This window comes from Giraffa tippelskirchi, chromosome 8 (assembly GCF_054371585.1).
Source record: "Giraffa tippelskirchi isolate mGirTip1 chromosome 8, T2T-mGirTip1v1.2.pri, whole genome shotgun sequence".
NCBI classification, from domain to species: domain Eukaryota; kingdom Metazoa; phylum Chordata; class Mammalia; order Artiodactyla; family Giraffidae; genus Giraffa; species Giraffa tippelskirchi.
Genome location: NC_137282.1, coordinates 72,551,769 through 72,577,867, shown reverse-complemented (window position 1 = coordinate 72,577,867; position 26,099 = coordinate 72,551,769). Strand labels below are relative to the sequence as shown.

The following is a 26,099-nucleotide window of genomic DNA, read 5'->3' as shown; positions in this document are numbered from 1 at the left end:
TCGATCCCTGGGTTGGGAAGATCCGCTGGAGAAGGCAATGGCAACCCACTCCAGGACTCTTGCCTAGAAAATCCCATGGATGGAGGAGCCTGGTAGGCTGCAGTCCATGGGGTTGCTAAGAGTCGGGCACGAATGAATGACTTCACTTTCAGTTTTCACTTTAATGCATTGGAGAGGGAAAAGACAACCCGCTCCAGCGTTCTTGCCTGGAGAATCCCAGGGACGGTGGAGCCTGGTAGGCTGCCTCACAGAGTGTGTCGCGCAGAGTCGGACACGACTGAAGCGACTTAGCAGCAGCAGCAGCAGCAGTCACTGACCATGCTTTGAGTCCTGGGGCCCATTGCTGCAGAGGCCGGGGTCTGGTTTTCCAGGTGGGTTGCTGCAGGGCAGGGCCTCGTGACTCGAAGGAGAGGCTCCTGACTTCCTCCTGTGTTAAGAAAGTTCTGCATCTCAACATTCTTCTCTGGTCGTTTTCAATCGGATACTCTGTGGATAAACTTGGAACAGTGTTTCTACAATTAACTGCAAACAAAGGAACTAATTATGGTATTGTTGAGTAACAATGATAACGGTGATTTTCATTATAATTAATTTGAAGATTTCTCATTTAATACCTACATGATAATATATACATATATTAACAAAAATCAGCACCAACCCGTCGGGCCATTTGGTGGACCTCACCAGAGCAGCCACCATTCTATCGGTTTTGTGATCCTCACACAGATGCAACCGGGTGTGACACCCACTAAACAGCGCTAGCATGACGACACCATCCTCGTGGGTCTTGTTTGCAGAGACCCGGGGGCTGGTTCTGCGCACGGGGGAGATGCAAGTCCGTCTCCCTTCAACGTCTTAGCCGGAGGGCCAGGGTGTCGGCCCAGCGCCGCCGGTGCGAATGCCCTTCGGGGACCCTCTGTCCCTGAGGGGCCGTCGCGGGCGGTTGGGCGCCCTCCACAGGGTGACTTGGCTCCTGGGTCAGCAGGGCTGGTGCCCGGCCAGAAAGTCGGCCTGAGTTGGAGGGGGCTGTGGGGGGTGGGGGCTGGGCTTCAGAATCTGGGGAACACCTGCTACGTGAATGCAGTGCTGCAGTGTCTCAGCCACACGCCGCCCCTGGCCAGCTGGATGGTGTCCCAGCAGCACGCCTCCCTCTGTCCGGCCCGCACCTCCTGCACGCTCTGTGCCATGCGAGCTCACGTGAGCCGAGCCCTCCTTCACCCGGGAGAGGTCATCCGGCCCCGCGAGGACCTGCTGGCGGCCTTCCACAGACACCAGCAGGAAGATGCCCATGAGTTTCTGATGTTCACTCTGAATGCCATGCAGCAAGGCTGCTTGAGCGCATCCCAGCCGTCGGGCCATCCCTCCGAGGACACCACCCTCATCCGTCAGATCTTCGGGGGGACTTGGCGGTCTCAGATCCAGGGTCTCCACTGCCACGGGGTTTCGGACACGTTCGAGCCTGGTCTGGACATCGGCCTGGGTATCACGGTGGCTCAGAGTGTGGAGCAAGCTCTGAGAGAGGTGGTAAAGCCCGAGAACGGGACGCTGAAAATGCCTGACTGTGGCGTTTGTCTCCGGAAGGCGCCTGCCACCAAGAGGTTGACTTTGCACAGCAGCCCCCAGGTCCTGGTGCTGGTGCTGAAGCGGTTCGCACAGGGCAGTGGGGCCAAGAGGGCTCGGGAAGTGCGCTATCCCCAGCGCCTCGAGACGTGCAGCCCTACACGTCAAAGCGGAAGGCAGGGCCACTGGGCTACATACTCTATGCCGAGCTGGTGCACTCCGGGTGGAGTGCTGAGCGAGGACACTATTTTTGTTACGTCCGAGCGGGCAACGGCCAGTGGCATAAGATGGACGATGCCAAGGTGAGCGCCTACGACGAGACTGCTGCCCTGAGCCAGAGTGCCTACGTCCTCTTCCACGCCGGGGAGGGTGCATTGAGACGGAGCGCTGGGGGAGGGCCAGCGGCCCCCCTTGGGGCGGATCCCACAGAGCCCGGGAAGCCTGCCAGAGACGCCAGCGGCAGAGCTCCTGGGGCGGAGGGGTCCCCGGGGGGCACAGAGGTCGAAGGACTCAGCTTAGAGCAGTTGTGACGCCTCCAAGAACATAAGCCAGCGAAGCCCGCCTTAGACCTCCGCAGGGTCCAGTCTGCCCTGCAGGCCGGCGCAGTCGTGATTCACCAGTCCAGACACGGAGGAGGGAGACAGGGCAAGCCGCCCGCCCCAGAGCATGAGCGGCTCGACCGTCCCAGCACGGACACCCCGCTTTCGGGGCCTACGAACGTCGGCAATGGCCCTTGTGCCAGCGGGAGGGCCAGAGCGACCAAAAGGAAGAACAGGAAGGCGCGGCCATGTCTGGGGCTCTGGCGGTAGGTCGGCTGTGACGCACATGCGTGCAGACGCCCACGGCCGCTCGCGGCACGCACTGTGTGATGCAACAAGAGTTCCTCCGTGCGGTGTCCGGAATGCAGCCTCCTGTCAAACGTCGGGGCCTGGAGTGGGCCCGGGGCCTCGGGGTTCACTTGGAACGTGTTCGTGCCCGAGCGCCTGAGCTCTGGAGGGCTGGCTCTGCTGGGAAGGTAGTGGAGAGGATGGGGTGCGTGACCGGGCCTGAGCACGGCCCGAGGGCTTCCCGCTTCTGCGCGGGTGGGAGAGTCCTCCCTGGATGGGGCGTGTGCGGGTTTGCCTTTCTTTCCCCTTCGCCATTCACGGGCCGCACCCCTGGCTTCTGGTGAGGGACGCGGGCTGGAGACGCCTCACGGAAGGCTCACGGCCAGCCGAGCAAGGAGACGAGCTCCTGAGCCCTTCGGGGGGCAGGGAGGAGCAGGTGCAGGACCGTGCATCGTCCCCTTCCGGCCGGTCAGACTCTCGAAAATGCCCCACACTTCGAGCAGGGTCTGGGGAGAAGATGGGCAACCAGGCTTTATGGGTGAATGTCCTTGCGAGGTCTATTGCTCCTTAGGAAAGGGTCCGGCAGGAAGGAGGCGGGGATCCGTTCGTCACCTGCAGGACGCTCGTCCGCAAAGATCGCTGGGGCTCCATTTCCGGTGCAAGGAGTATGCTGGAGAACCTCCAAGTGCCAAACCTCCTTGGTTTTATCTGCTCTTCCGTCCTTGGGTGTCCACATTCCTCCCTCTCTTTATTTTTAGTTCCAATTCTTTGGCCCCTTTTGATACCCTGCTCACGTTTCACTGTCTACCTATTTCCCTTCTCAGGCATTTGGGAACCCGGTCTCAGGGGAAAAGGGGTGATGACCATTCTGACTTCTTCAGGCTGTGCAGGGGCATCGTTGGGCTCTGGGTTCCCTTTGCGTTTTCTCTGCCAGGGTGCATTTACGGAGGGAGATGAGAGTCCATGGAACAATAAGGTGGCTTGTTTCAGCATTGTCTGTCTGGGTGTTGGCCAGGGAATATTCTTGTCAAACTATCACTTGGAGATTTGTTGTATTCTAGGAGAAACAAACTTAACAAGACATTTAAATATACATGGCCCAAAGATTAAGAGAAGTAGAAAAGTTCCTGAGGAGCTAGCCAGGAGAACCAGGACTAGACATTGGTTTGTGACATTAGCGTTTCTCTAGGTATGAAAAGATGCAAGAAGTTGGGCTCGTAAAAATCTTTACCTGAAAACATCTGACGCTCTGAAGTCCGGTTCTTCTGGGTTTTTCCCAGAGCACAGAGTGCCTTATTTCTGATTTCCACTGTGAACTCCTTTCAAGGGGTGTTGAAGGTCAGCAGCTTGCAGTGGTCATGATGTAATCTTTGTAGAGACAGCTGGCAAGTGCCAACGTCCAGTCAGCAGGGTCCCTTCATAGCCACATATTTGACCATGCTTTGGGGGCATTTCATGGCCCTTGTGTCCCGGGTCTATCGAAGATTCCATTGACAGACCACTCTGCGCTGTGACTAGACCAGACCTTGCAAGTAGCAAGTCTCTGGGCCATACCTGTCTCACTAGCCTCTTGGTCCAGGAGAATATTCCCTCTTGTTGCTTCTTCCCATATCTAGAGTTACATTATTACAATCATTGATCTCATACGGAACTACATATCAGCATTTATCATGTCAGTCACACATTTAGTAACGTAAGAAACAATCTTCTGAAACAAGGGACATAAAAAATAATATAGCTAGCAGTTATTAGTAAGGTCACAAGCAAGAATTTAAGTGAAGAGCTTTCATTAGGTAGAGCCCAGTATAGCCCAGGTCATCTGACTTAGTTAAATGATTATAGCCAGATGTTAATCTCCTGGTTGTACATCGTGGAACATCTGACATTCATCCAAAGATTGGTTACTGAGATAAGCTTTAGAAGCAAACTTAGAGTGTCCTTTTTAATAATTAATTAAACCTTTTAGCAATATAACATAACAACAAGGAACTATCTCAGAAGTGAGTCGTGGTAAACATAGACCTTAACTAACAAAACTAGAACTTGATATTAGGTAAAATATAATTTTTGGTCACTGTGAGGGCATTAACCCCATAGCCAGGGAAGGCTTTAACCCATCAAATAAAAATGAGGTTTGTCAGGGAGCCGGGAAAAGCCAATCAGCGGTCTTGGATTTCCCATAGCCCCAACTCTCTGATTTACAGCTACTGTTCATGCATTTTTGATTCCCCGATTTAGGAGCAGACAGTTGACAGGTTTTAAGGCCATCAGATTAGCAAAGTCTGACAGCGAGGAGTTATATTTTGTGGAAGCAGAATGAGCTTTTGCATGTACCATAATCTTTAAATAATGCTTATTTTACTTTCCCAAAGTAACAAAAAATTTTAAAAACAAATTTAAATCACTTAAAGGCAAATAAATTCATAATCTGTTATTGAAAGACTCACTCTAAGAAAACTTTGTTCTCTTAACAGAGAGAGTTGACTAAATTCCAGTCTGGTATCAGCTTACCAGATAACAAACAAAATGTGTTTATTGGTTAATCTTAGAAGTTTTTTCCATAAATCTTGAAGTAGCAGGATTGTTGCAAAGACATCAGAGTGAAACCATAGAAGACATGTTTAAAATCGGGTTAAATTGCAATTGACAAAGTAGCCTGGTCATTGCTGTGATGTATAACACTTTAATATGATAACTAGAATTATAACTGACAACATTTTACCAGGACATATCAGATTTTCATGAATTTCACATAATTTCTAGGGTATCTATATTAGTAACATCAACCACACAATATAACCTGAGAAGATTCATCACTCCTCCAACAATACTTCCCATGTAATTTAACATGTCAAATGAACTCAGGTACTTTAATATCTCTCTTTGGGATGTCTCAGGGACTCTCTGAAGCATCCCCAAATTAGCTAGAAGTCAAATGACTTAAGAAGCTTTTTCAATAAATGTCAAATGTCAGTCAGATAGGATCATATAAGTCACTATGAAACAATAGTTACTCATTTAGCCAAAGTTAACAAAAGATTTCAAAGGTAAACATAGAACAGATCACTTCAGAGATAAAGAAACTTAAAATCCATTATCAAAGGCAGTTCAACAACTCGAGAAAAGTTGTATTTATGCGCAAAACTATTCTCTTGGGGTTTACTTTCCATAAAACCTTCTTATCATGTTCTGCACCCCTTACTTTGTTCTCCCATCCTGAAACAGCCACCTGTAAGTCAGACCTACTTCCTTTTCAATTCATAAAATGCAATTTCATTCCTCACACCTTCTTTACTGAAAACACACATCCTACTTTCCTTATGCAACCAAGAACTGACCTTTATATTAGCATTCTATAGATTGGTGAACATAAATACCAGTGACAATTTCTAAAAAATACTCTAGAGAACATCTCAGGATGGCATCAAACATTATTCATTAATATTCCAAAATCTCTAATTTCTCTGTAAGAGGCAGTTAGTGTTTAGTAATGAATGTTTCAGAATCTTATTTTATTTGGAAATGATCTAGCTATTCAATAAACTTCTGTCACTTAGTTTAGCACAGCCCTAGAATATCAAGTTACCCCAATCTGGAGAGACTGTTTTAGACAGACATTCCTAAAGTATAATTATTCTTAATAGTTTATCCAAAAGCTCATATCTCATTTACATTTTCAGGAGTTTCCCCCCACCCCCACCCCCTAGAGGTACTTTCCTTGCTGACAAACTTGTAACAGATATAAAAATATGACAATATTTAACTTATAATAAACCTAGGCATCATGAAAAAATTATGCTTAATGTTAATGACTCTTAGACATGTCTCTATTAGATTAGCAAAGAAACATTAATACTAGAAATATTAATACTAGATATTTAATATTGACTATTTCCCAGTTCACATGAATCTGATATTCATTTAGGATAATTTCTCTTGTATTTAGAATTGTCTGATTTGTAAGTGCTTACTTTTCTTTAGGCCAGTTAAATTAGAACTCATTTACAACTTCAGCAATACTATAAAACACACACACACACACTGAGACATACATAAATCCATATAGACAGGCAGAGATCTCATAGTTTTCCACTTGATATTTAAAATGTCTCTTTGACACCCCCCTTTTTTTTATGAAGTTCTAATTTGCCCAAGGCTGAGGTCTCAGGCAAAGTGGGCTGTGTATTTCAGGGACATAGAAAGGGTTAACTTCAAGATTTCCCCTAGGCTGGCTTTTTAACAAGCTAGTTGCTTTTAACTGCATATGCAAAAAGAACTGGTTTTGCAGTTTCCAGGAAAAAATAATTTCACTTTAACCAGTTTTCTCCAGAGTTTGAAGAATATCATGGCTTTCCTGTGTCAAAAAGTCACCTTGCCTTTCTGTAGTCATAGTTTCATACCTAAATTATAGACCAAATAGTGCCCAAATTGACTCTGATATCAGGGGCAGATCAGCTGATAAAAATCTTGGATTGTCCCTCTGGTGGGAAGGGAGGTCTTTGTCCCTTCAGAAGAATCTGAAGGGTTAAGGGAACTTGCAGGAGTCAGGAAGCTTGGTCCTTCCCCTCCCTGAAAAGCTGGAGTAGTTAGAAGGGAATTCTTTAGGATGTTCAGGAGTGGGGGAAACTTGGTTCCCTCCCCACCTGAGAGACAAGTGCAGTTAGAAGGGGATCTTTAGAAGGTTGGGAGGGTTTTTGATCCTTCAAGCTTTTGAATATAGAATATAGACCTGGATGAAAGGGCACCTCAGAATCTTTTCCTAGAGATCACATGGGTATGAAAGGTCGAGTAGGGGTTGCCTAGGAAATCTGATGAAGAGAGACAGAGGGGGACAGGAGACAGGGAGCAACAGGAAGACATGCGGCACGAGTCCCTGAAATCCGGATTCTGACGGAGGGCCATGAAGGACTGAACGTAAGGAAATTCTGAGTCCTTTCCCTGCTTTTGGCAAAAGCTAGTGTGCCATTCAGAGGCCGTTTTGTTTGGGTCCCCCAGTTTGTATTGGGGCCAGGCCATTTGCAGGGTCAACATTTTCCAGTTTCTGAGAATGTAGCCAAAGGGTGAGTCTGAGAGAGGCTCCCGGAATGTACCAGGGTCCACTCTTAGCCTACCTGCCATAGAAAGGGGATACTGAGAGTCACGGGCTGACAGATAGGCGTCCCTTTTGTCCCAGTGATGTCTCCGCACGACTAAAGGCACAAAAATGGCCGACCGTCCAAACAGCTGCGACCAACAGTGAGAAGTGACCCCTGAGAAGCCTGAGGCTAAGGCACCAAGTGACCCGGGCAAAGACAGACAGATTCCATATTTTTCACAAGTGCACGGGGAACAATCTCCAAAATTGACCACATGTTGAGCCAGAAAATAAGTCTAGTATAAATAGACTCAAATCATACAAAGGAACTTTTTCCTGTCACAATCATGAAACTAAAAATTAATAGTAGAAGGAAAAGTGGGAAAATCCACAAATATGTGAAGATTAAACACACTCTTAAATAACCAGTAGGCTAAGAAATCATAAAAAAGGAACTTAGAAAGTACCTGGAGACAAATAAAAATGCAAACAGAACATACCAAAATGTATGGGATTCTGCAAAAACATCACCAACAATGAAATGTATAACTGTTAACTCATACGTTGAAAAAAAAGCTCAAATAAGCAACCTATCTTTACACCTAAGGAGAAAAGGGAGATCAAACCAAACCCAAAGCTAGAAGAAGGAATAAAAATAGTAAAGATTAGCTCTCAGATAAATATAGAGAAGAGGAAAACCAAAGAAATCATTTTAAACAACAGTTACTTGAAACAGGTTAACAAAAGTGACAAATCTTTAGCTATATTGACTAACAAAAATACAACTAAAATCAGTAACCAAAGAGGAAACATAACTGCTGATATGACAAAATAAAATAATAAGGGAGTACTCTGAACAGCTGAATGCTATAAAATTGGATAACCTAGATGAAATTCTGTTATTTAAGCCTCAGTCTGTGGTATTTTATTCTGGCAACCCTAGCAAGCTAGCAGAGCTTTGTCCTTTTTCTTGCAAATAAAAGTTATGAAAATAATGCCAAAACGTGTAAAGTATATAAAGTATCTGAAAGGAGGAAAAAAGAAAAGGACTCACCACCTAGGGTGTTGAGAAAAATCTCTTTTCCTTTGTTTCTTACCACAGCTAAAATAAAAAGTCAAAACCACCATAAAAGACTTATGGATAGACATTTTAGAGAAGCCAAATAATAGTCGCAGTAAAACAAACCGGAAATTCATTCAGATGGTAAAAACAGTAAAATACTATAGTAGAATCAAAATAGTAAAATGCATTTTATTCTTTGCAGGTTTTAAAAAATTCAATTTATTGAAAATTCCAAAGAGATTATAATACAGACACATGATTCAAGATACTAAAAATATGCTTTGCATTAATTTGTGCCTCCTGTCATTTAGTCTGTTTGTCCAGGGCCCTCTGATCTCCAAAGGGAGTATTTTGTTTCTTAGGGGTCCTTCTAGAGTTCCTTCCAAGCAAATATGAAAATATATTTCTCCTTCATGCCCTAATTAAAAACACAAATAGTGATATATTAAGGATGGTGTTTTGTTACCTGTTGCTTTTATTTATTTGACAATACCTTGGAAATTGTCCTCTATCAGGACATGATTTCCTGCACAGCAGTGCACTGAATGGATGATGTCCTATTATAATACACTTTGCCCACCCACATTGGGATGAACACTGATATTCAATAATCTATTTATATTACGAGCAATGCTATGATGTATAACTTTGACCTGTGTTATTCTGCTGCTAGCAAATGTGTTAGATATATTGATAAAGGATTTGTAACCTGCAGTATTTGTAACAGAGACAGCATTTGGTAAGATGTTACCAGTAAGATCCTTCTGAGCCAGCAATGAGCCTTTCTCTTTAAACTGCAACTGCTCTATCACACCACTCCCCCACCTGTGTTTAAAACTGCTTTCCACTGTTTTCTAACCTTCAGAAACCCTCTATAATCCTATCTTTCATCAGCACTGCCCTTTATTCTCAGTGCAGTTACAACCTCACCTGGTACATTCCTGTTGTCTCCACTTTTCTCTGTGCCCATCATTGCTCAGCTCACTCCATTAGAGCTGGAGCCAACGAGGCCAGATAACTCCCTGAGTGTAGAGAAATGGGTCATGGATGATCTGAACCAGGGAGCCTGGAGCCCAGGAGAGAGGGAGGGTCCCTAAGGGATGTAACTGGGGAGAGGGAAAGCTATAAGAGGTTTGATCCATGGTAGTTATTCAGGGGAAGATTCTACAGAGCCCAGACATGGGAGCAGGAGTCTTGGTTGGAGATACATACTTGGGAATCTGTACTCAAATGTCACAGCTGAAACGGGAGGCGGGGACTCCAAAGGGAAGATCCTGTGAGTGAGTCTGCTGTGAACCTGCTGCGAGTACTAGGGAGAGACACACACGGGGACAGGACGCAGCAGAGAGGCAGGAAGGCAGCAGCAAGCATTCCGAAAGGAAGGAGAGAGCGTCATGGCAACAAGGACGCGTCATAGAAGCATGTGCCACAGAAGGGTGGAGGCAGATGGAAAAGGGGATTAGAAGTCACTAATAAATCCTGGCAAGTTGTTCCATGAGAGGCTAAGGGCAGAATCAGACCATAGGATACAATGAAAGGCAGATAAAAATCGGTAGGTAAAACCCATTCATGTTCAAATCGAGATTTGTTTACAATGCTCTTTTAAGGAATATAGAAATACAACCTCAGATGGGAGGACGTTGAAGTTTCGGTGATGGCTGGCAGAATGATTCCCTGCCTAAAAAGAAATCCCAACAGCAACAATTCTGTGCAGCGGCGAGCAGAGAGCCCATGACACCAGTGGACAGATGTGATAGGAGACACGTGGACAGGCTGGCGACTGGAGGTCTTCAGGGAAAAGGGAGTTCTTGCAGACTACACGTGCCAGCGTGCAGATAACATAAAGGGGAAGCTATTTTGCTCTTAGGAATTACTTAACCTGAAAAAAAAAGGTTACTTAAACTGAATTTTAAATTGGCACCGTATAAAGTGCAATGGCTCGGGTGGTAAAGAATCTGCTTGCAACGCAGGAGGCACAGGTTTGATCCCTGGATTGGAAAGATCCCCTGGAGAAGGGAATGGCTACCCACTCGAGTATTCTTGCCTGGAGAATCCCATGGACAGAGGAGCCTGGCAGACTACAGTCCATGGGAAGGTACGATAGGGATAATCCCAGCAATGTGGGGAGGTCTGCTGTGTGCTGGGTAGTTACCCTTCACCAGGACAAAGCCTGCTGGCTTTGGATCAACCCCTTTTGTCTCTGAACTTTTCTTGCATTTTAGTGTCTTTCTCTTTTATAATTTAAAAGTCCCATTCCTTAAACTCTCCATGCAGTTTTCCTGGTGGCTTTCTCCCATGGAAGCAGGATTTCTAGGCATGGGTTCTATGCATCCTTTCTACATAAGCTTCATAAACAGCCCAACATTTTTTTGAAACAACAGTTCTGCAACCTGTAGGAATAAATTCATTTTGGTTCATACTGGCCAAGACTACAAAAATTGCTCCTCAGTCTCCTGAGTTTAAAATAGGCTCTCGAGTACCATGAAGGTCCCTGCTGATCTCAGATCCTGTGATCTTGCTGGTGCCTTGACTACTGCATACACTCTGACTGACTGCCAGGGCCCTGTGTCATCCATCTGTGTGGGCACGGGACGTCTAATGTGCTGCATTTATGTGAGAAGTATTCGGAGCAGGATCAAATCCTGGGATCACAGACTGCCAGTGCTGAGCTGGGCTCTGACTCTCCACCCCGCCCTCCTTCCCGTCACCGTGTGTGCGCTCACTCATGCCAACGGGGCCTCCATGCGTTTTCAGCCTCCAAGTTGGCACCCATCTCAGGGCCTTTGTACTTGCTCTTCCCTCTGCCTGGAGCTTAAAATGGCTGCTGTTTCCTGCTCATCTGGATGGCAGCTCAGATACTAACCTTTCTAATGAGCACTCTTGGACCACCCCATCTAATGCTGGTGATTCCCCATTACCATCCCATGGTATCCTGATCTTTTCTGTCACTGTTGCTGTTGGTTAGTCGCTAAGTCATGTCTGACTCTTGCGACGCCCTGGACTGCAGCCCTCCAGGCTCCTCTGTCCTTGGGATTTCCCAGGCAGGAATACTGGAGTGGGTTGCCATTTTCTTCTGCAGGGGATCTTCCTGACCCAGAGATTGAACCTATGTCTCCTGCTTGGCAGGTGGATTCTTTACCACCAAGTCATCTGGAAAGCTCAGTTTTTTCTTTATAATGCCAATCAAAATTTTTTCCACAATTAAAATTTTATTTATAAGAGTCTGTGTACTCCAGCAAGCCACATGAGGGTAGGGCCCCAATCTGTCTCATTTATTAATGTGCCTCCATTGGTTACAATTCTCAGTTGATAAGTATTTATTAAGTAATGAATGGAAGAGCCTTAGTTCAGTTCAGTCGCTCAGTCGTGTCCGACTCTTTGCGACCCCATGAATTGCAGCACGCCAGGCCTCTCTGTCCATCACCAACTCCCGGAGTCTACCCAAACCCATGTCCATCGAGTCGGTGATGCCATCCAACCATCTCATCCTGTGTGGTCCCCTTCTCCTCCCGCCCCCAATCCTACCCAGCATTAGGGTCTTTTCCAATGAGTCAACCCTTCGCATGAGGTGGCCAAAGTATTGGAGTTTCAGCTTCAACATCAGACCTTCCAATGAACACCCGGGATTGATTTCTTTTAGGATGGATTGATTGGATCTCCTTGCAGCCCAAGGGACTCTCAAGAGTCTTCTCCAACACCACAGTTCAAAAGCATCAATTCTTCGGCGCTCAGCTTTCTTCACCGTCCAACTCTCACGTCCGTACATGACCACTGGAAAAACCATAGCCTTGAATAGACGTACTTTTGTTGGCAAAGTAATGTCTCTGCTTTTAAATATGCTATCTAGGTTGGCCACAACCTTCCTTCCAAGGAGCAACCGTCTTTTAATTTCATGGCTGCAATCACCATCAGCAGTGATTTTGGAGCCCCAAAAAATAAAGTCTGACACTGTTTCCACTGTTTCCCCATCTATTTCCCATGAAGTGATGGGACCAGATGCCATGATCTTAGTTTTCTGAACGTTGAGATTTAAGCCAACTTTTTCACTCTCCTCTTTCACCTTCATCAAGAGGCTCTTTAGTTCTTCTTCACTTTCTGCCATAAGGGTGGTGTCATCCGCATATCTGAGGTTATTGATATTTCTCCCGGCAATCTTGACTCCAGCTTGTGTTTCTTCCAGCCCAGCGTTTCTCATGATGTACTCTGCATATAAGTTCAATAAGCAGGGTGACAACATACAGCCTTGACGTACTCCTTTTCCTATTTGGAACCAGTCTGTTGTTCCATGTCCAGTTCTAACTGTTGCTTCCTGACCTGCATACAGGTTTCTCAAGAGACAGGTCAGATGGTCTGGTATTCCCATCTCTTTCAGAATTGTCCACAGTTTATTGTGATCCACACAGTCAAAGGCTTTGGCATAGTCAATAAAGCAGAAATAGATGTTTTTCTGGAACTCTCTTGCTTTTTCGATGATCCAGTGGATATTGGCAATTTGATCTCTGGTTCCTCTGCCTTTTCTAAAACCAGCTTGAACATCTGGAAGTTCACGGTTCACGTATTGCTGAAGCCTGGCTTGGAGAATTTTGAGCATTACTTTACTAGCATGTGAGATGAGTGCAATTGTGCGGTAGTTTGAGCATTCTTTGGCATTGCCTTTCTTTGGGGTTGGAACGAAGACTGACCTCTTCCAGTCCTGTGGCCACTGATGAGTTTTCCAGATTTGCTGGCATATCGAGTGCAGCACTTTCACAGCATCAGCTTTGAGGATTTGAAATAGCTCAACTGGAATTCCATCACCTCCACTAGCTTTGTTCGTAGTGATGCTTTCTAAGGCCCACTTGACTTCACATTCCAGGATGTCTGGCTCTAGGTGAGTGATCACACCATCGTGATGATCTGGGTCGTGAAGCTCTTTTTTGTACAGTTCTTCTGTGTATTCTTGCCACCTCTTCTTGATATTTTCTGCTTCTGTTAGGTCCATACCATTTCTGTCCTTTATCGAGCCTATCTTTTCATGAAATGTTCCTTTGGTATCTCTAATTTTCTTGAAGAGATCTCTAGTCTTTCCCAATCTGTTGTTTTCCTCTATTTCTTTGCACTGATCGCTGAGGAAGGCTTTCTTATCTCTCCTTGCTATTCTCTGGAACTCTGCATTCAGATGGGAATATCTTTCCTTTTCTCCTTTGCTTTTCGCTTCTCTTCTCTTTCAAGCTCCTAAGGTAAGGCTGCTTAGGTAAGGCCTCCTCAGACAGCCATTTTGCTTTTTTGCATTTCTTTTCCATGGGGATTTTCTTGATCCCTGTCTCCTGTACAATGTCGCGAACCTCTGTCCATAGTTCATCAGGCACTCTGTCTATCAGGTCTAGACCTTTAAATCTATTTGTCACTTCCACGGTATACTCATAAGGGATTTGATCTAGGTCATACCTGAATGGTCTAGTGGTTTTCCCTACCTTCTTCAATTTAAGTCTGAATTTGGCAATAAGCAGTTCATGATCTGAGCCACAGTCTGCTCCCGGTCTTGTTTTTGCTGACTGTATAGAGCTTCTCCATCTTTGGCTGCAAAGAATATAATCAATCTGATGTCGGTGTTGACCATCTGGTGATGTCCACGTGTAGAGTCTTCTCTTGTGTTGTTGGAATAGGGTGTTTGCTATTACCAGTGCGTTCACATGGCAAAACTCTATTAGCCTTTGCCCTGCTTCATTCTGTACTCCAAGGCCAAACTTGCCTGTTACGCCAGGTGTTTCTTGACTTCCTACTTTTGCATTCCAGTCCCCTATAATGAAAAGGACATCTTTTTTGGGTGTTAGTTCTAAAAGGTCTTGTAGGTCTTCATAGAATCGTTCAACTTCAGCTTCTTCGGCATTACTGGTCGGGGCATAGACTTTGATTACTGTGATATTGAATGGTTTGCCTTGGAAACGAACAGAGATCATTCTATCGTTTTTGAGGTTGCATCCAAGTACTGCATTCCGGACTCTTTTGTTGACCATGATGGCTACTCCATTTCTTCTAAGGGATTCTTGCCCACAGTAGTAGATATAATGGTCATCTGAGTTAAATTCACCCATTCCAGTCCATCTTAGTTCACTGATTCCTAGAATGTCGATGTTCACTCCTGCCATCTCCTGTTTGACCACTTCCAATTTGCCTTGATTCATGGACCTAACATTCCAGGTTCCTATGCAATATTGCTCTTTACAGCATCGGACTTTGCGTCTGTCACCAGTCACATCCACAGTTGGGTATCATTTTTGCTTTGGCTCCATCCCATCATTCTTTCTGGAGTTATTTCTCCACTGATCTCCATTAGTATATTGGGCACCTACTGACCTGGGGAGTTCATCTTTCAGTGTCCTATATTTTTGCCTTTTCGTACTGTTCATGGGGTTCTCAAGGCAAGAATACTGAAGTGCTTTGCCATGCCTTTCTCCAGTGGACCACAATCTGTCAGTCCTCTCCACCATGACCCATCCGTCTTGGGTGGCCCCACACGGCATGGCTTAGTTTCATTGAGATAGACAAGGCTGTGGTCCGTGTGATCAGATTAGCTATTTTTCCCTGTAGGCCGCCGCCCCCGGCCCCCAGCCCCGGCCCCGGCCCCCGGCCCGGCCTGGCCTAGCCCCTGTCGGCCGCTGCTCCCTATTATCAAATTACCTTTTCTCATTCTAACTCCCTGATACAAAGAAATTCTTCCTACCAGTAGGGGAGCCATGTATCTTTAAAAAAGATACATGTTTTAAAGAAAAAATTTTATAGGGCCCATGTATCTTTAAAAAAGATACCTTTCCCTTCCTGGATTCATTTCTTATTGCTGGTATAACAAATGAGCACCAGTTCATTTTCTCGCCCATATGAAGAGGTCCAAGATGGATCTCGCTGTGCAGACATGGAGATGTCAGCGGTTCTGGGTTCCTTCTGGAGGATCTGGGTCTCACTGCACTGCTCACTCGTGGCCCCGCAGCCACTTCAGTCCTGCTGTGGCTCATGTCCTCACATCTCCTTCACCACCTGTGACCCTTCTAACTCCCTCTTTGACTTCTGAGGTCCCTTGGGACTACATTACACCCACACCAGTAACCCAGAAGGGCCTCCCAGGTGTAAAGCCTTTCTTTAACCACACCTACACAAGTCCCGTTTGCCAGGTGAGTTAACATAGTCACAGGTTCTGGGGATTAGGGCCCGGACATCTTTTGGGGAGAGGGGAACTGTTGATGACACTACTCTTTCTGCACAACTTGAAAGAAAATTACTTTAAACAATTGCAAAGTACCTTCACAACAGCTCAGAGTATAATCACCTACTAAAATATGATATACAGATAATAAAACAGTTGGGTCATAATGTGGGTCACAATAAACAACCTTGGAAGAATGCTTTCCTAATTTTTCACCAGCAAGAAACAACAATCAGACTATATTTGGGTGACATCTGTCAGGGCCATTTCCTACATCATGAGGTTGGGGAGGCTGGGTAGGGTCTGCACAGTCAGGTCTGAGCCAGGAGATGTCCCCGGTGAACACGGGCACAGAATCCAAGGGACAGCTAGGCCTCTGCAGGGTTCAGGCAGAAGGAGCCCCAGACATTAGGGCCGGAGCTGGGTGGGCAGGATGTGGCTGTGGGTGCGGGGGTCCCTGTGATGCCGAGTCTTCTTACCACCTATCTGTGCAAGCGCCCCACCCTCTTTAACTCCTAGTGACCCCGTGATGTCCTGATCTATAGCGTCCCTTCAACACAAAAGCACAATGTATTAACAGCCGCGTGGCAGGACTGCAGAGGGCGGCTGGGATCACTGAGATCGAGAAGCACGTGAGAAGCAGAGCACCGCCGCTGAGCCCGGAGCCCCGGGAGACTCCTCCCGCCCCTGCCCTCGGTGATCCCCAGCCCCGGAGCACCCCGCTCGGGTCCTCTGCTGGGGAGGGCCTGGGTGCCGGCACGTCTGAGTCCTGGGCCCCGCGACCGAGCTCGGGGACAGGCCATACGCGCCCCTTCTCCCGGTCCTCCGCCTGCAAGTTCCCGCGGCGGCAGCCGAAGCCCCAGGTTGGGCCCCGGGAGGCGAGCTGGCGGGGGACGCGCGGCCTCGTCGGTGGCCGCGTGCGGGGAGCTGGTGAGGTGTCTGCCCGCGGGGCTGAGCCGGGTAGGTCGGAATCCCTTAGCCCGGCGGAGGAGCCGCTGTGCCGCCGGCGGGGCCCCGGTGTCTGCCGCCTCCTCCGCCCACGGAGGATGGGGACCGTCTCCGGGGCCCGGAGGCCGCCCTGCCCTCTCCTTGCCGCCTCCCGGCTTCTCGTGGCGCACCGGGCTCCCGGGTTCCCGCGCCAGCCGCGGCGGCCAGGGGCCCGGAGCTCCTGCGGGGACGGGACCCCGCGTCCCACCCGGCCCCGGGCCCACTGTGCACGTCGCTGGCCCCGCGGGCGCTGCTCCCGGAGTGGCCGGTCGAGCGGCAGCCCCATCCTGGGAGACGCGGCCGCCGGAAGTGCCGTCGGGCGGGGACACGGGGCCGCCTCTGCTCCTGGCTCCTCCAGGCAACCCCGTCTGCAGCCCGATGGCCTGGGGACACCGCGTGAGGCCGCTTGAAAAAGCCATGTGAAAGGGCCGAGATCTCCCGCCCTGGGCGGAAGAAATGTTCTTTACAAATGTTTCTTAGAAGGCGTTCTTTCCCCTGCCGAAATAAGACACTTGGTGATTTGAAACCCCACCGTCACCCACACTGTTGGCTGTGAGCCTGAAGGGCAGTCTCAGTCCGATCCCCTTTGGGTGCGGGGAGCACAGAACAGCTGCCCGACTCGGCTGGTCATCAGCCGTCAGAGAGTCAGACTCTCCGGGCTGGACTCCAGCTCTGGGGCTGGGGCTGCAAAGGCGGCTTCTGTCCCTCTGGGAGCCTCAGCAGCTACTGATGACTTGCTGGGTGAGGAACTGTGGCCGGCAAGTAACTGCTGCTCAAAACTCGATGGGCGCCCAGCGCACAGCAGGAAAGGGGCTACCGGACAGGACAGCTTCACTCCCTGCTGGAGACTGGGGACACGAAGATGAGGTTGTTGCAGCAAAAATAGAAATGAAGTGTTCCCTTTCCTGAGAACAAGGAAAGAAAACAATGAAGAGACTAGAGAAGAAACATGACCGGTCGTCAAAGAGTTAATCACTCCTAGTTGTACTTTGAGTGTTACTAACCTGTAGTGTCTGTTACTACAAGTCCCCTAATTCTGTGTAATTTACACCCTGTACGACATTTTCTCTCTCCCTGCACTCTCTTGCAGCAAGTCACCCCTTAGAGCTGTTTGCATGCTGGAAAGAAGGTGGCAGGCTGATGGACCCAGGAGACCCAGGCTGTATACAGTCTCTCAGTTCCCCCAGGTGGGGGACAGGGCACTGCTCTTGGGGTGCTAGCCTGCTGTGTGCTCCCCTTGGCCAGCTGAGGAGTAAAGCCATCTGTTTCCTCCAAAATTCCACCTCCATATTTTTTAATTTGCATTGGTGGGCAGAGAAAAGTGAGATTTTGGCAGTAACAAGGTGGCCATGCATGAGCAGGGGTTGGGGGACGGAGCATCCTGGGGGGGGGGGGGACTTGAACCCCTCACACCTTGGGCAGCTTTTGGTAATTTGGTTTTTGTTTTTTGTCTATAGGTTTCATAGTTTCAGCAATAGGACAATCACTGTTTCAGAATGAAATGATATGGACCTAACAGAAGCAGAAAATATTAAGAAGAGGTGGCAAAAATACACAGAAGAACTATACAAAAAAGATCTTCACAACCCAGATAATCATGATGGTATGATCACTCACACTCACTTAGAACCAGACATCCTGGAATATGAAGTCAAGGGAGCCTTAGGAAGCATGCCTACGAACAAAGCTAGTGGAAGTGATGAAATTCCAGTTGAGCTATATCAAATCCTAAAAGATGATGCTGTGAAAGTGGTGCACTCAATATGCCAGCAAATTTGGAAAACTCAGTAGTGACCACAGGACTGGAAAAGGTCAGTTTTCATTCCAATCCCAAAGAAAGGCAATGCCAAAGAATGTTCAAACTACCACACAATTGCACCCATCTCACATGCTAGTCAAGTAATGCTCAAAATTCTCAAAGCCAAGCTTCAGCAATACATGAACCATGAACTTCCAGATGTTCAAGCTGGTTTTAGAAAAGGCAGAGGAAGCAGAGATCAAATTTCCAACATCCGCTGGATCTTCGAAAAAACAAGAGAGTTTCAGAAACATATCTATTTCTGCTTTATTGACTATGCCAAAGCCTTTGACTCTGTGGATCAGAATAAACTGTGGAAAATTCTGAAAGAGATGGAAATACCAGGCCACTTGACCTGCCTCTTGAGAAATCTGTATGCAGGTCAGGAAGCAACAGTTAGAACTGGACGTGGAACAGCAGACTGGTTCCAAATAGAAAAAGGGGTAAGTCAAGGTTGTATGTTGTCACCATGCTTAGTTAACTGATATGCAGAATACATCATGAGAAATGCTGGGCTGGAAGAAGCACAGGCTGGAATCAAGATTGCTGGGAGAAAATTCAATAACCTCAGATAAGCAGATGACACCACACTTATGACAGAAAGTGAAGAAGAATGAAAGAGCCTCTTGATGAAAATGAAAGAGGAGAGTGAAAAGGTTGGCTTAAAGCTCACCATTCAGAAAACCAAGATCATGTCATCCGGTCCCATCACTTCATGGCAAATAGATGGGAAAACAGTGTAAACAGTGGCTGATTTTATTTTTGGGGGATCCAAAATCAGTGCAAATGGTGATTGCAGCTACGAAATTAAGACAGTTACTCCTTGGAAGGAAAGTTATGAGCAACGTAGACAGGATATTAAAAAGCAGAGACATTGTCAACAAAATGAAGTCTAGTCAAGGCTATGGTTTTTCCAGTAGTCACGTATGGATGTGAGAGTGGATTATAAAGAAAGCTGAGCACTGAAGAATCGATGCTTTTGAACTGTGGTGTTGGAGAAGACTCTTGAGAGTCCCTTGGACTGCAAGGAGATCCAACCAGTCCATCCTAAAGGAGATCAGTCCTGGGTGTTCATTGGAAGGACTGATGTTGAAGTTGAAGCTCCAATACTTTGGCCACCTGATGCGAAGAGCTGACTCACTGGAAAAGACCCTGACGGTGGGAAAGATTGAAGGCAGGAGGAGAAGGGGACGACAGAGGATGAGATGGGTGGATGGCATCACTGACTCAATGGATGTGAGTTTGGGTAAACTTCGGGAGTTGGCGACGGACAGGGAGGCCCTGCGTGCTGTGGTTCATGAGGTCACAAAGAGTCGGCCACGACTGCGTGACTGAACTGAACTGAACTGAACGGGTGGGAGATTCCGCTATAACTGGATAGAATAGGCCATTGCATCTTACATCGCATGGGCCAAATTCCACTTCCAGCTTGTGCCGCTAGGACCTGAAAGCTAAAAATGGTTTCTATATCTTTAAATGGTTGAACATAATTCTTAAACATAATATTTGCAGCATAAAAATTATATTCATTATATTCATTCAGATTTCATTATCTATAAGTAATGCTTTATTGAGACAGGCTCTTTTATGTACCTTTTATCTGTGGTGCTTCTAGGATACAATGACTGAACTGAGTCGATGTAACAGATGTCACATGGCAAAGCTAAAATATTTCCTCTCTGGATCTGTATAGAAGTTTGCCAACCTCTGCTCTGTTTTTTTCTTCTTTTGAACACATATGCTGAGAGCTATACTTTAGAAACAGTTACATTGTGAATTTTGTTCTTTGAAGCAAATATCCTGTAGGAAGATGTAAAACTGGTTACCTTACTCTCAGTATCAGTTAGAATAAGCACTGCGCCTGTGTACTCAGTTGCTACTCAGTTGCTAAGTTGTGTCTCTTTGTGACCCTATAGACTGCAGCCTGCCAGGCTCCTCTGTCCATGGAATTTTCCAGGCAAGAATACTAGAGTGGGTAATCAGTTCCTCCTCCGGATCTTCCCAACCCAGGGATTGAACCGGTGTCTCCTGCTTCTCCTGCATTGGCAGTTGTGTTCTTCACCCCTGAGTCACCAAGGAAGCCCAGAATACTAATTCACAATTATTCTTGCACCAGAGAAGGGGATCCATCTGCTGCCTTCTTTTTTTTTCAATCTAAGAAATAATCACAAAATAGTGTTAGCAAAATCTAGCACCTACCTGAATGAACATCAACTGCACAAACTGCTACATACATCTGAGCCTCAAAATGGGGTGTTGTAAGCCACAAAAGATTTCATTGGAACTTTGGTTTGGCTACATCCCTCGGCTATGGCAATGCTTACCAATGTCAATTGACCATGGAGAATTTTTTAAATAATCATTTTCTAATAGAAAACTATCTATTAGTTTTCTGGGAAGCCCATATAAATGTGACAGCTGTGTCTAAAGGCTCTTCCACATTCACTGCATTTATAGGATTTCTTCACTGCAACCTCCCACCTGATGACCAAGCTTATAGCTTTGATTAAATGCTTTTCCACGTAAACAACATTCATGTGGCTTCTCTCCTGTGTGAATGAGCCTAATACAGCAAAAGGATCAGTGGTCACTGAATCTTCCACAGCGATTCCAAACATAGGGCTTCTCTCCCATGTGAGTTTATTGGTGTGAATAAAAGCTGGCTCTCTGGCTGGAGTACCTCCCGTGTGCATTACTTTTACAAGGGTCTCTAGTTGTGTCACGGTGGCTCCAGAACACATGGGCTTCAGCAGTTGTGGCCCAAGAGCTTAGTTGCTCCATGGCATGTGGGAGCTTAGTTTCCTGGCCAGGTATCAAACCATGTCCCCTGCATTGCAAAGTGGATTTGTAACCACTGGAACACTAAGGAAGTCTCTGTCTAGCAATGCTTTAAAAGATTGGATTCTCATGTCTACTTACTCTTTCCTCAGCTGTATCTGCTTGGTTTTCAGACTGTCCCTGCACGAGGATGTAGAGGAAATGAAGTGGTGGCTGAGTTCCTGATAATGAAGCGAGTGAGAAGAAACTGTCTTTGACTCATGAACTGATCCATCTTTTGCCAATTAGTCAGGTTTCTCCTTTCGGCCCAGATTTTCTAAGTGTGCCCAGGAAATAGTAATGCCATTATTATTCATCGTCCTATTATGCATAAGGCAAGTCAGGAACCAAAGTAGAAATAATCTCTCCCCAACATTTACACTCAGTTGTCTGGATCTCACTAAGAATGTGACTTCACAGATGAAAGAGGGTTTTTTTGGTTTTTTTGAAGTTCATCACTTGGGCTCAGTGGAGAAACCATTTTCTCCTTCATCATGTTAGTGGGCGCAGTGGACGTAGGGATGTGATGACCACAGGGAGTGTAGAATGGCTGAGCACAGGTGTCACTGGCCAGTGGGAAGACAGGTGTTTCATCAGGTGGGTCGTGTGTCATAGGTGCTGTGGTGGGTGGTGCGTTCCCTGAGAGAGAGCAATGAAGAGTGACTTATGAGTCCTAATTTTAAAAATATTAAAGTTTTTATAGTCTACTAATAAATATTTTTTATGGCCTCCAAAAGAATAAGTTCCTTAGCAAACTTGTCCACATAAGTGTTTTCCTTTGTGTTCTTAACCTTTATTCAAATTCGAAAGTTGAATGTGATGTCTGCAGATTCTTATTTTCTGAATTGTGACTGTGTATTGAGGAAAAGGGGCATAGGAGACGGAGCAAAATGTAGGGCACGGGACAGCAAACAACAGATTCGGGAGCCCCAAGCCCTCACCACCCCGCCCCCACAGTGAAATGAAGAAAACAGCCAGGATCTGTCTGAGTGAGCTGGGGGATCCCAGAAGTGCAACAGTGGGCTTTCTGCTTCCATCAGTGCCAGTCCTGTTACGTGTTCCTATTAGACCCGTGTGTGTGTGTGTGTGTCTGTGTGTGTGTGTCTGTGTGTGTGCATGCGTGTGCAGGTATGTGTGTCTTTCTCCTTCCTGACACCCCTGGACTTGTCGAGTGTGCTTCAGTGTTTTATGAAAGCAATGCCATGTGATGGTAAAGAGCTTGCTTCTCTCAGCCTCACATCTTCCCGAGTTGAACGTACAGTTTCTGTAATAGATCCAGATGCAAAGGCTCGATATATCCCCGTGGCTCACACCTGCAATGGGCTGGGAGTGTCCTTCCCTCGGGAAAGCAGCTCTAGGTCTGGGAGAGAAGAGCCCTGCGGTTGTCCGGGGTGGGGACAGGGGCGATTGGGGCAAACTAGCGAATTGCTAGGGGCTCCTGTAAACGAGGGAAGAATCTGAGGACAGAAGGAAGCCGGGTCTGCAGTGTTCTTCACAAAGCATAAGAAGTCATCCCCGTCGCGGCAGCCTCGTACCCGGATCTTCCAGCCCGGTCCGCTCCCGGGGCCGCGCCAGCAGAGCGCTCCGAGCCGCATACACGGGATGAGCTCGGGTTTCGGGCAGCCGGCGATCCGGAGCCGTGCCGCGGGGGTTCGCGCCGGTTGTCGGGCGCCCCTGGCGGTCACTGTTGTACCGCTCCTTCCCTCCGGAGCTCCGGCAGCTTCCGCGAGGCTGACTCGGCCGCCAGGGCCGGGAGAGCCCCGGGCAGCGGCGGCGCTGACGGCCTCGTCCCGCCGGGGCCGCGGGCACGCTTGCTCTCTGCAGACGGAACACAGAGCTCCGTGGTCGGCCGGCGCCGCGCTCCCTGGGCGAAGAGAGCTGGTCCGGGCGGGCCGTCCAGCAGGGCCTGCCGCCCTCCTGCCGCGGAGACGCTTCGTCCTGCCGCCTCTCCGGGAGGGGCTTTCCGTGCCCGGCGTCGTCCGTGTGTCTCCACCCGGCGGGGCGTCCTCGCCGCCTTGGGGCCCCGGATCCGCCTGGTGCAGGCGTGGCCGTGGGGCTGCTCAGAGGCCACTTCAGTTGCTCCGTGTTCTCCGCGATGCGTTTGTGCTGTGCTGAGTCGCTCAGTCGTGTTCGATTCTGTGTGACCCCAGTGACTGTAGCCCGCTAGGCTCCTCTGTCCATGGGATTCTCCAGCCCAGAATACGGGCGCGGGTTGCCGTGCCCTCCTCCAGGGGGTCTTCCCAACCCAGGTCTCCCTCATTGCAGGCGGATTCTCTACCATCTGAGCCAACAGGAAAACCTCTCAGGAGAACGGTCGAGCTGAATTGAGTTCTCAAGAGTGTTTACTCTACTTTCTACTTTCAAATGTCACACTTAATTGAATCTCCCACTCTTTTCTGTCTTGATTTGTCCAATTTTGCATCTCTGCCTGCCCACACCCCCCAAGGGTCTCTCTGCATTCCTTCCAATCTATCCTTCCTAGAGCGAAAATTTTACTTAAAACAACAACAACAACAACTCCTGCTTAAAAACTTCAATAGTTTCTCACTACCACCCGGCCCAAGGTTCCAGGACCTTCCATGAATGACCCCTGTGTTTCTCCTGACTCTAATCTCCCCGCCATCCTGGACTTCTTCTAGTGCCTGGCACTGTACATTTTCCCCTGAGGCAAGGCTTTATACACGCTGCTCCTCCTGCCTGGGGAGCTCCTCTCCCTACCCCTTGTTCCACCAGCTCCCCGTCATTTCATCGTCATGTTCAGTACCCCTGGTCCAGGGGAGTCTCCCTAATCCTTCCGTCACCTCCTGAGCACCTGTGTTCACCCTCTGTAACATCATCAGATTGTCAGTTCCTAGGTGAGTTCCTGCTGCAGTGAAAGCTTCGGCGAAAGCAGGCCTGTGTCCTGCTCATGCGCCTTTCCTGGCACCTGACACGAGTTGATTCTCAGTCACTGGTGAATGGATGATTGAAGGATGAGTGACAGGAGTGTGCTGGAAAGAACCTGGCTCTGCGATGATCTGGAGACACCACAAATCTTCAGAGGATTTGGAGATTGGACTAGGTAATCTCTAACGTTCATCAGCTCTGATGTGTATTAATCTTTAGGTTTACCCCCAGCCTGTTCCATTTGTTCCTGGATGTTTGGTTGAACACTGGTTGTACTGAGTGACTTGAGATTCAAGATTAGGCTGTGGATAAAAGAGTTAAAAGTGGCAGCTGTTTGGTACACACGTAAAATAATCTACATAATTTCTGTGATCTTTCTTCAGTTACACAGTTCAGAGAGTAACCACCAAAATCACATAGTCATATGCTTGGCCAGATAGTTTCCTGGGTACTAAAGCACTGTAGCCAAAGAATGAAGTGTTGTCTCTGAAGGTCTAGGTACTAGCCATGCTTGGCCAGTGGTGATGGTAAATTATGGCAGTTTTTATCTTTTGGTAAATATTGACACTGGAAAGTGATTGATGATCAACTTTCCTTTAATTCCTCCACCCCAGGTCCCTCTGGGGGGACTAATCAAGCAGGTTGAAACTTGTACTCTAGAAACACAAGGGGTCCTCCCTGTGGGAATTTCACTTTAGTCAAAGCTTTCAATGATCTCTGAAGTGGGGAATATACAGGGCAAAACTCTGCCAGCCATACCTCTAATTAAAATTTGAGAAAGGGTTAAGGTCTTTGCTTGTGGCTTTTTATATGAGTGAATTCTCATTCATATCTGTCCATAGATTCCAAGTGCACAGTTAGTGTTCCCTGAGTTGCAGATGTTTAGGATTAGGGTGGGTTCAAATCCACTCCCGTGGTTTAATATAAAAGCAACCTTCTGTAAAGGCCTATAGAACACGTGAAGTTTTCATGGTCGGCTGATTCTGTGACTAAAATCTAGGGAAAGTCTCCTAGGGAGCTGTTTTCCTGCCAGATGTTTGACACTACAAGGGGAGAGGTTCTAGTCTGCACTTGTGTTTCCAAACAGCAGTTGCTCTAATTAATGAAGCCTTTATCAAAGGTGGTGTCCATTATCACCATTGTTGGAAACAGAGTCTTTACTGAATGAGCACACAGTTTACTGATGTGGAGTGGAAGTGCCCCAGGGCCACACACCAGGGCTGGGAGAATCTGCCCCATGACAGGTGGTGGGAGGAGATCACAGTCCCATCTCACCGAGTTTCCCATCCACTGAATGGTCATTCTCACACAGCAGCCCCAAGACTCCGCATGCAATGTTGAGAGGGTACCAGATCCAGGACCTACTAAGACCTGCACTAGTCCTACAGGTGCACAGGAAAAGGGTGACCTCACTTACACGTGGCATCTTAAAAAAAAAAAAAACAGAATGAAAAACAGCATCAAGGTCATCAATGCTATAATAAAGTAAATTAATAAATACAAATAAACTAGTATAACAATATGAGTATGTATTATTCCTCAGAGGCAGGCCTTTGCCTTTTGCATGGTCAACTCTGCCTACTGACCATATTTTATTTGCCAGAAAAAAATGAAGACTGAGGCCTGAGTGAAAAGTGAGGGGGAGGCAGGCAAAGAAGACCCAACCTGAAACTACAGGGGAGACACACCTGAATCACTCCGGTGAAACAGGAAGTGTGTTTCCCAGACCAACCTGAGCAGCACCGTCTTAGTGAGGGGAGCGGATGTGAGCCCCTCACCGGCCCATCAGCCCCTCCTGGAGTGGGGTGAGCGGGAGGAAGCCGCCTCCAGGTGTCTCTCGTCCGGCTCCTCCCACAGGCCCTCTCGTCCTCCCTGTCTCTGCTGTGACCTTTGGGCTTTGCCGCTGG

General features: G+C 47.5%; 1 protein-coding gene and 2 long non-coding RNA genes across 3 annotated transcripts; 2 read left to right on the top strand and 1 right to left on the bottom strand.

The window, feature by feature from the left end:
• Positions 1-763: 763 nt before the first annotated feature.
• LOC145518982 (ubiquitin carboxyl-terminal hydrolase 17-like protein 6) lies at positions 764-1,928 on the top strand (the record flags this gene model as incomplete). Its single annotated transcript, XM_081524245.1, is given in 3 exon segments — positions 764-784; positions 961-1,704; positions 1,707-1,928. Coding segments are annotated over 3 exon segments (987 nt in total), but the record flags the coding sequence as incomplete, so codon positions are not given.
• A 56-nt stretch (positions 1,929-1,984) lies between these two features.
• LOC145518922 (uncharacterized) lies at positions 1,985-22,042 on the top strand. The gene is made up of 3 exons (XR_014063460.1): positions 1,985-2,575; positions 18,149-19,725; positions 21,441-22,042. It is a non-coding gene; the product is annotated as an uncharacterized LOC145518922 (long non-coding RNA).
• Positions 8,700-9,875, bottom strand: LOC145518924 (uncharacterized). The gene is made up of 3 exons (XR_014063461.1): positions 9,737-9,875; positions 9,455-9,630; positions 8,700-8,942 (listed from the first exon to the last, which is right to left on the bottom strand). It is a non-coding gene; the product is annotated as an uncharacterized LOC145518924 (long non-coding RNA).
• Positions 22,043-26,099: the final 4,057 nt, after the last annotated feature.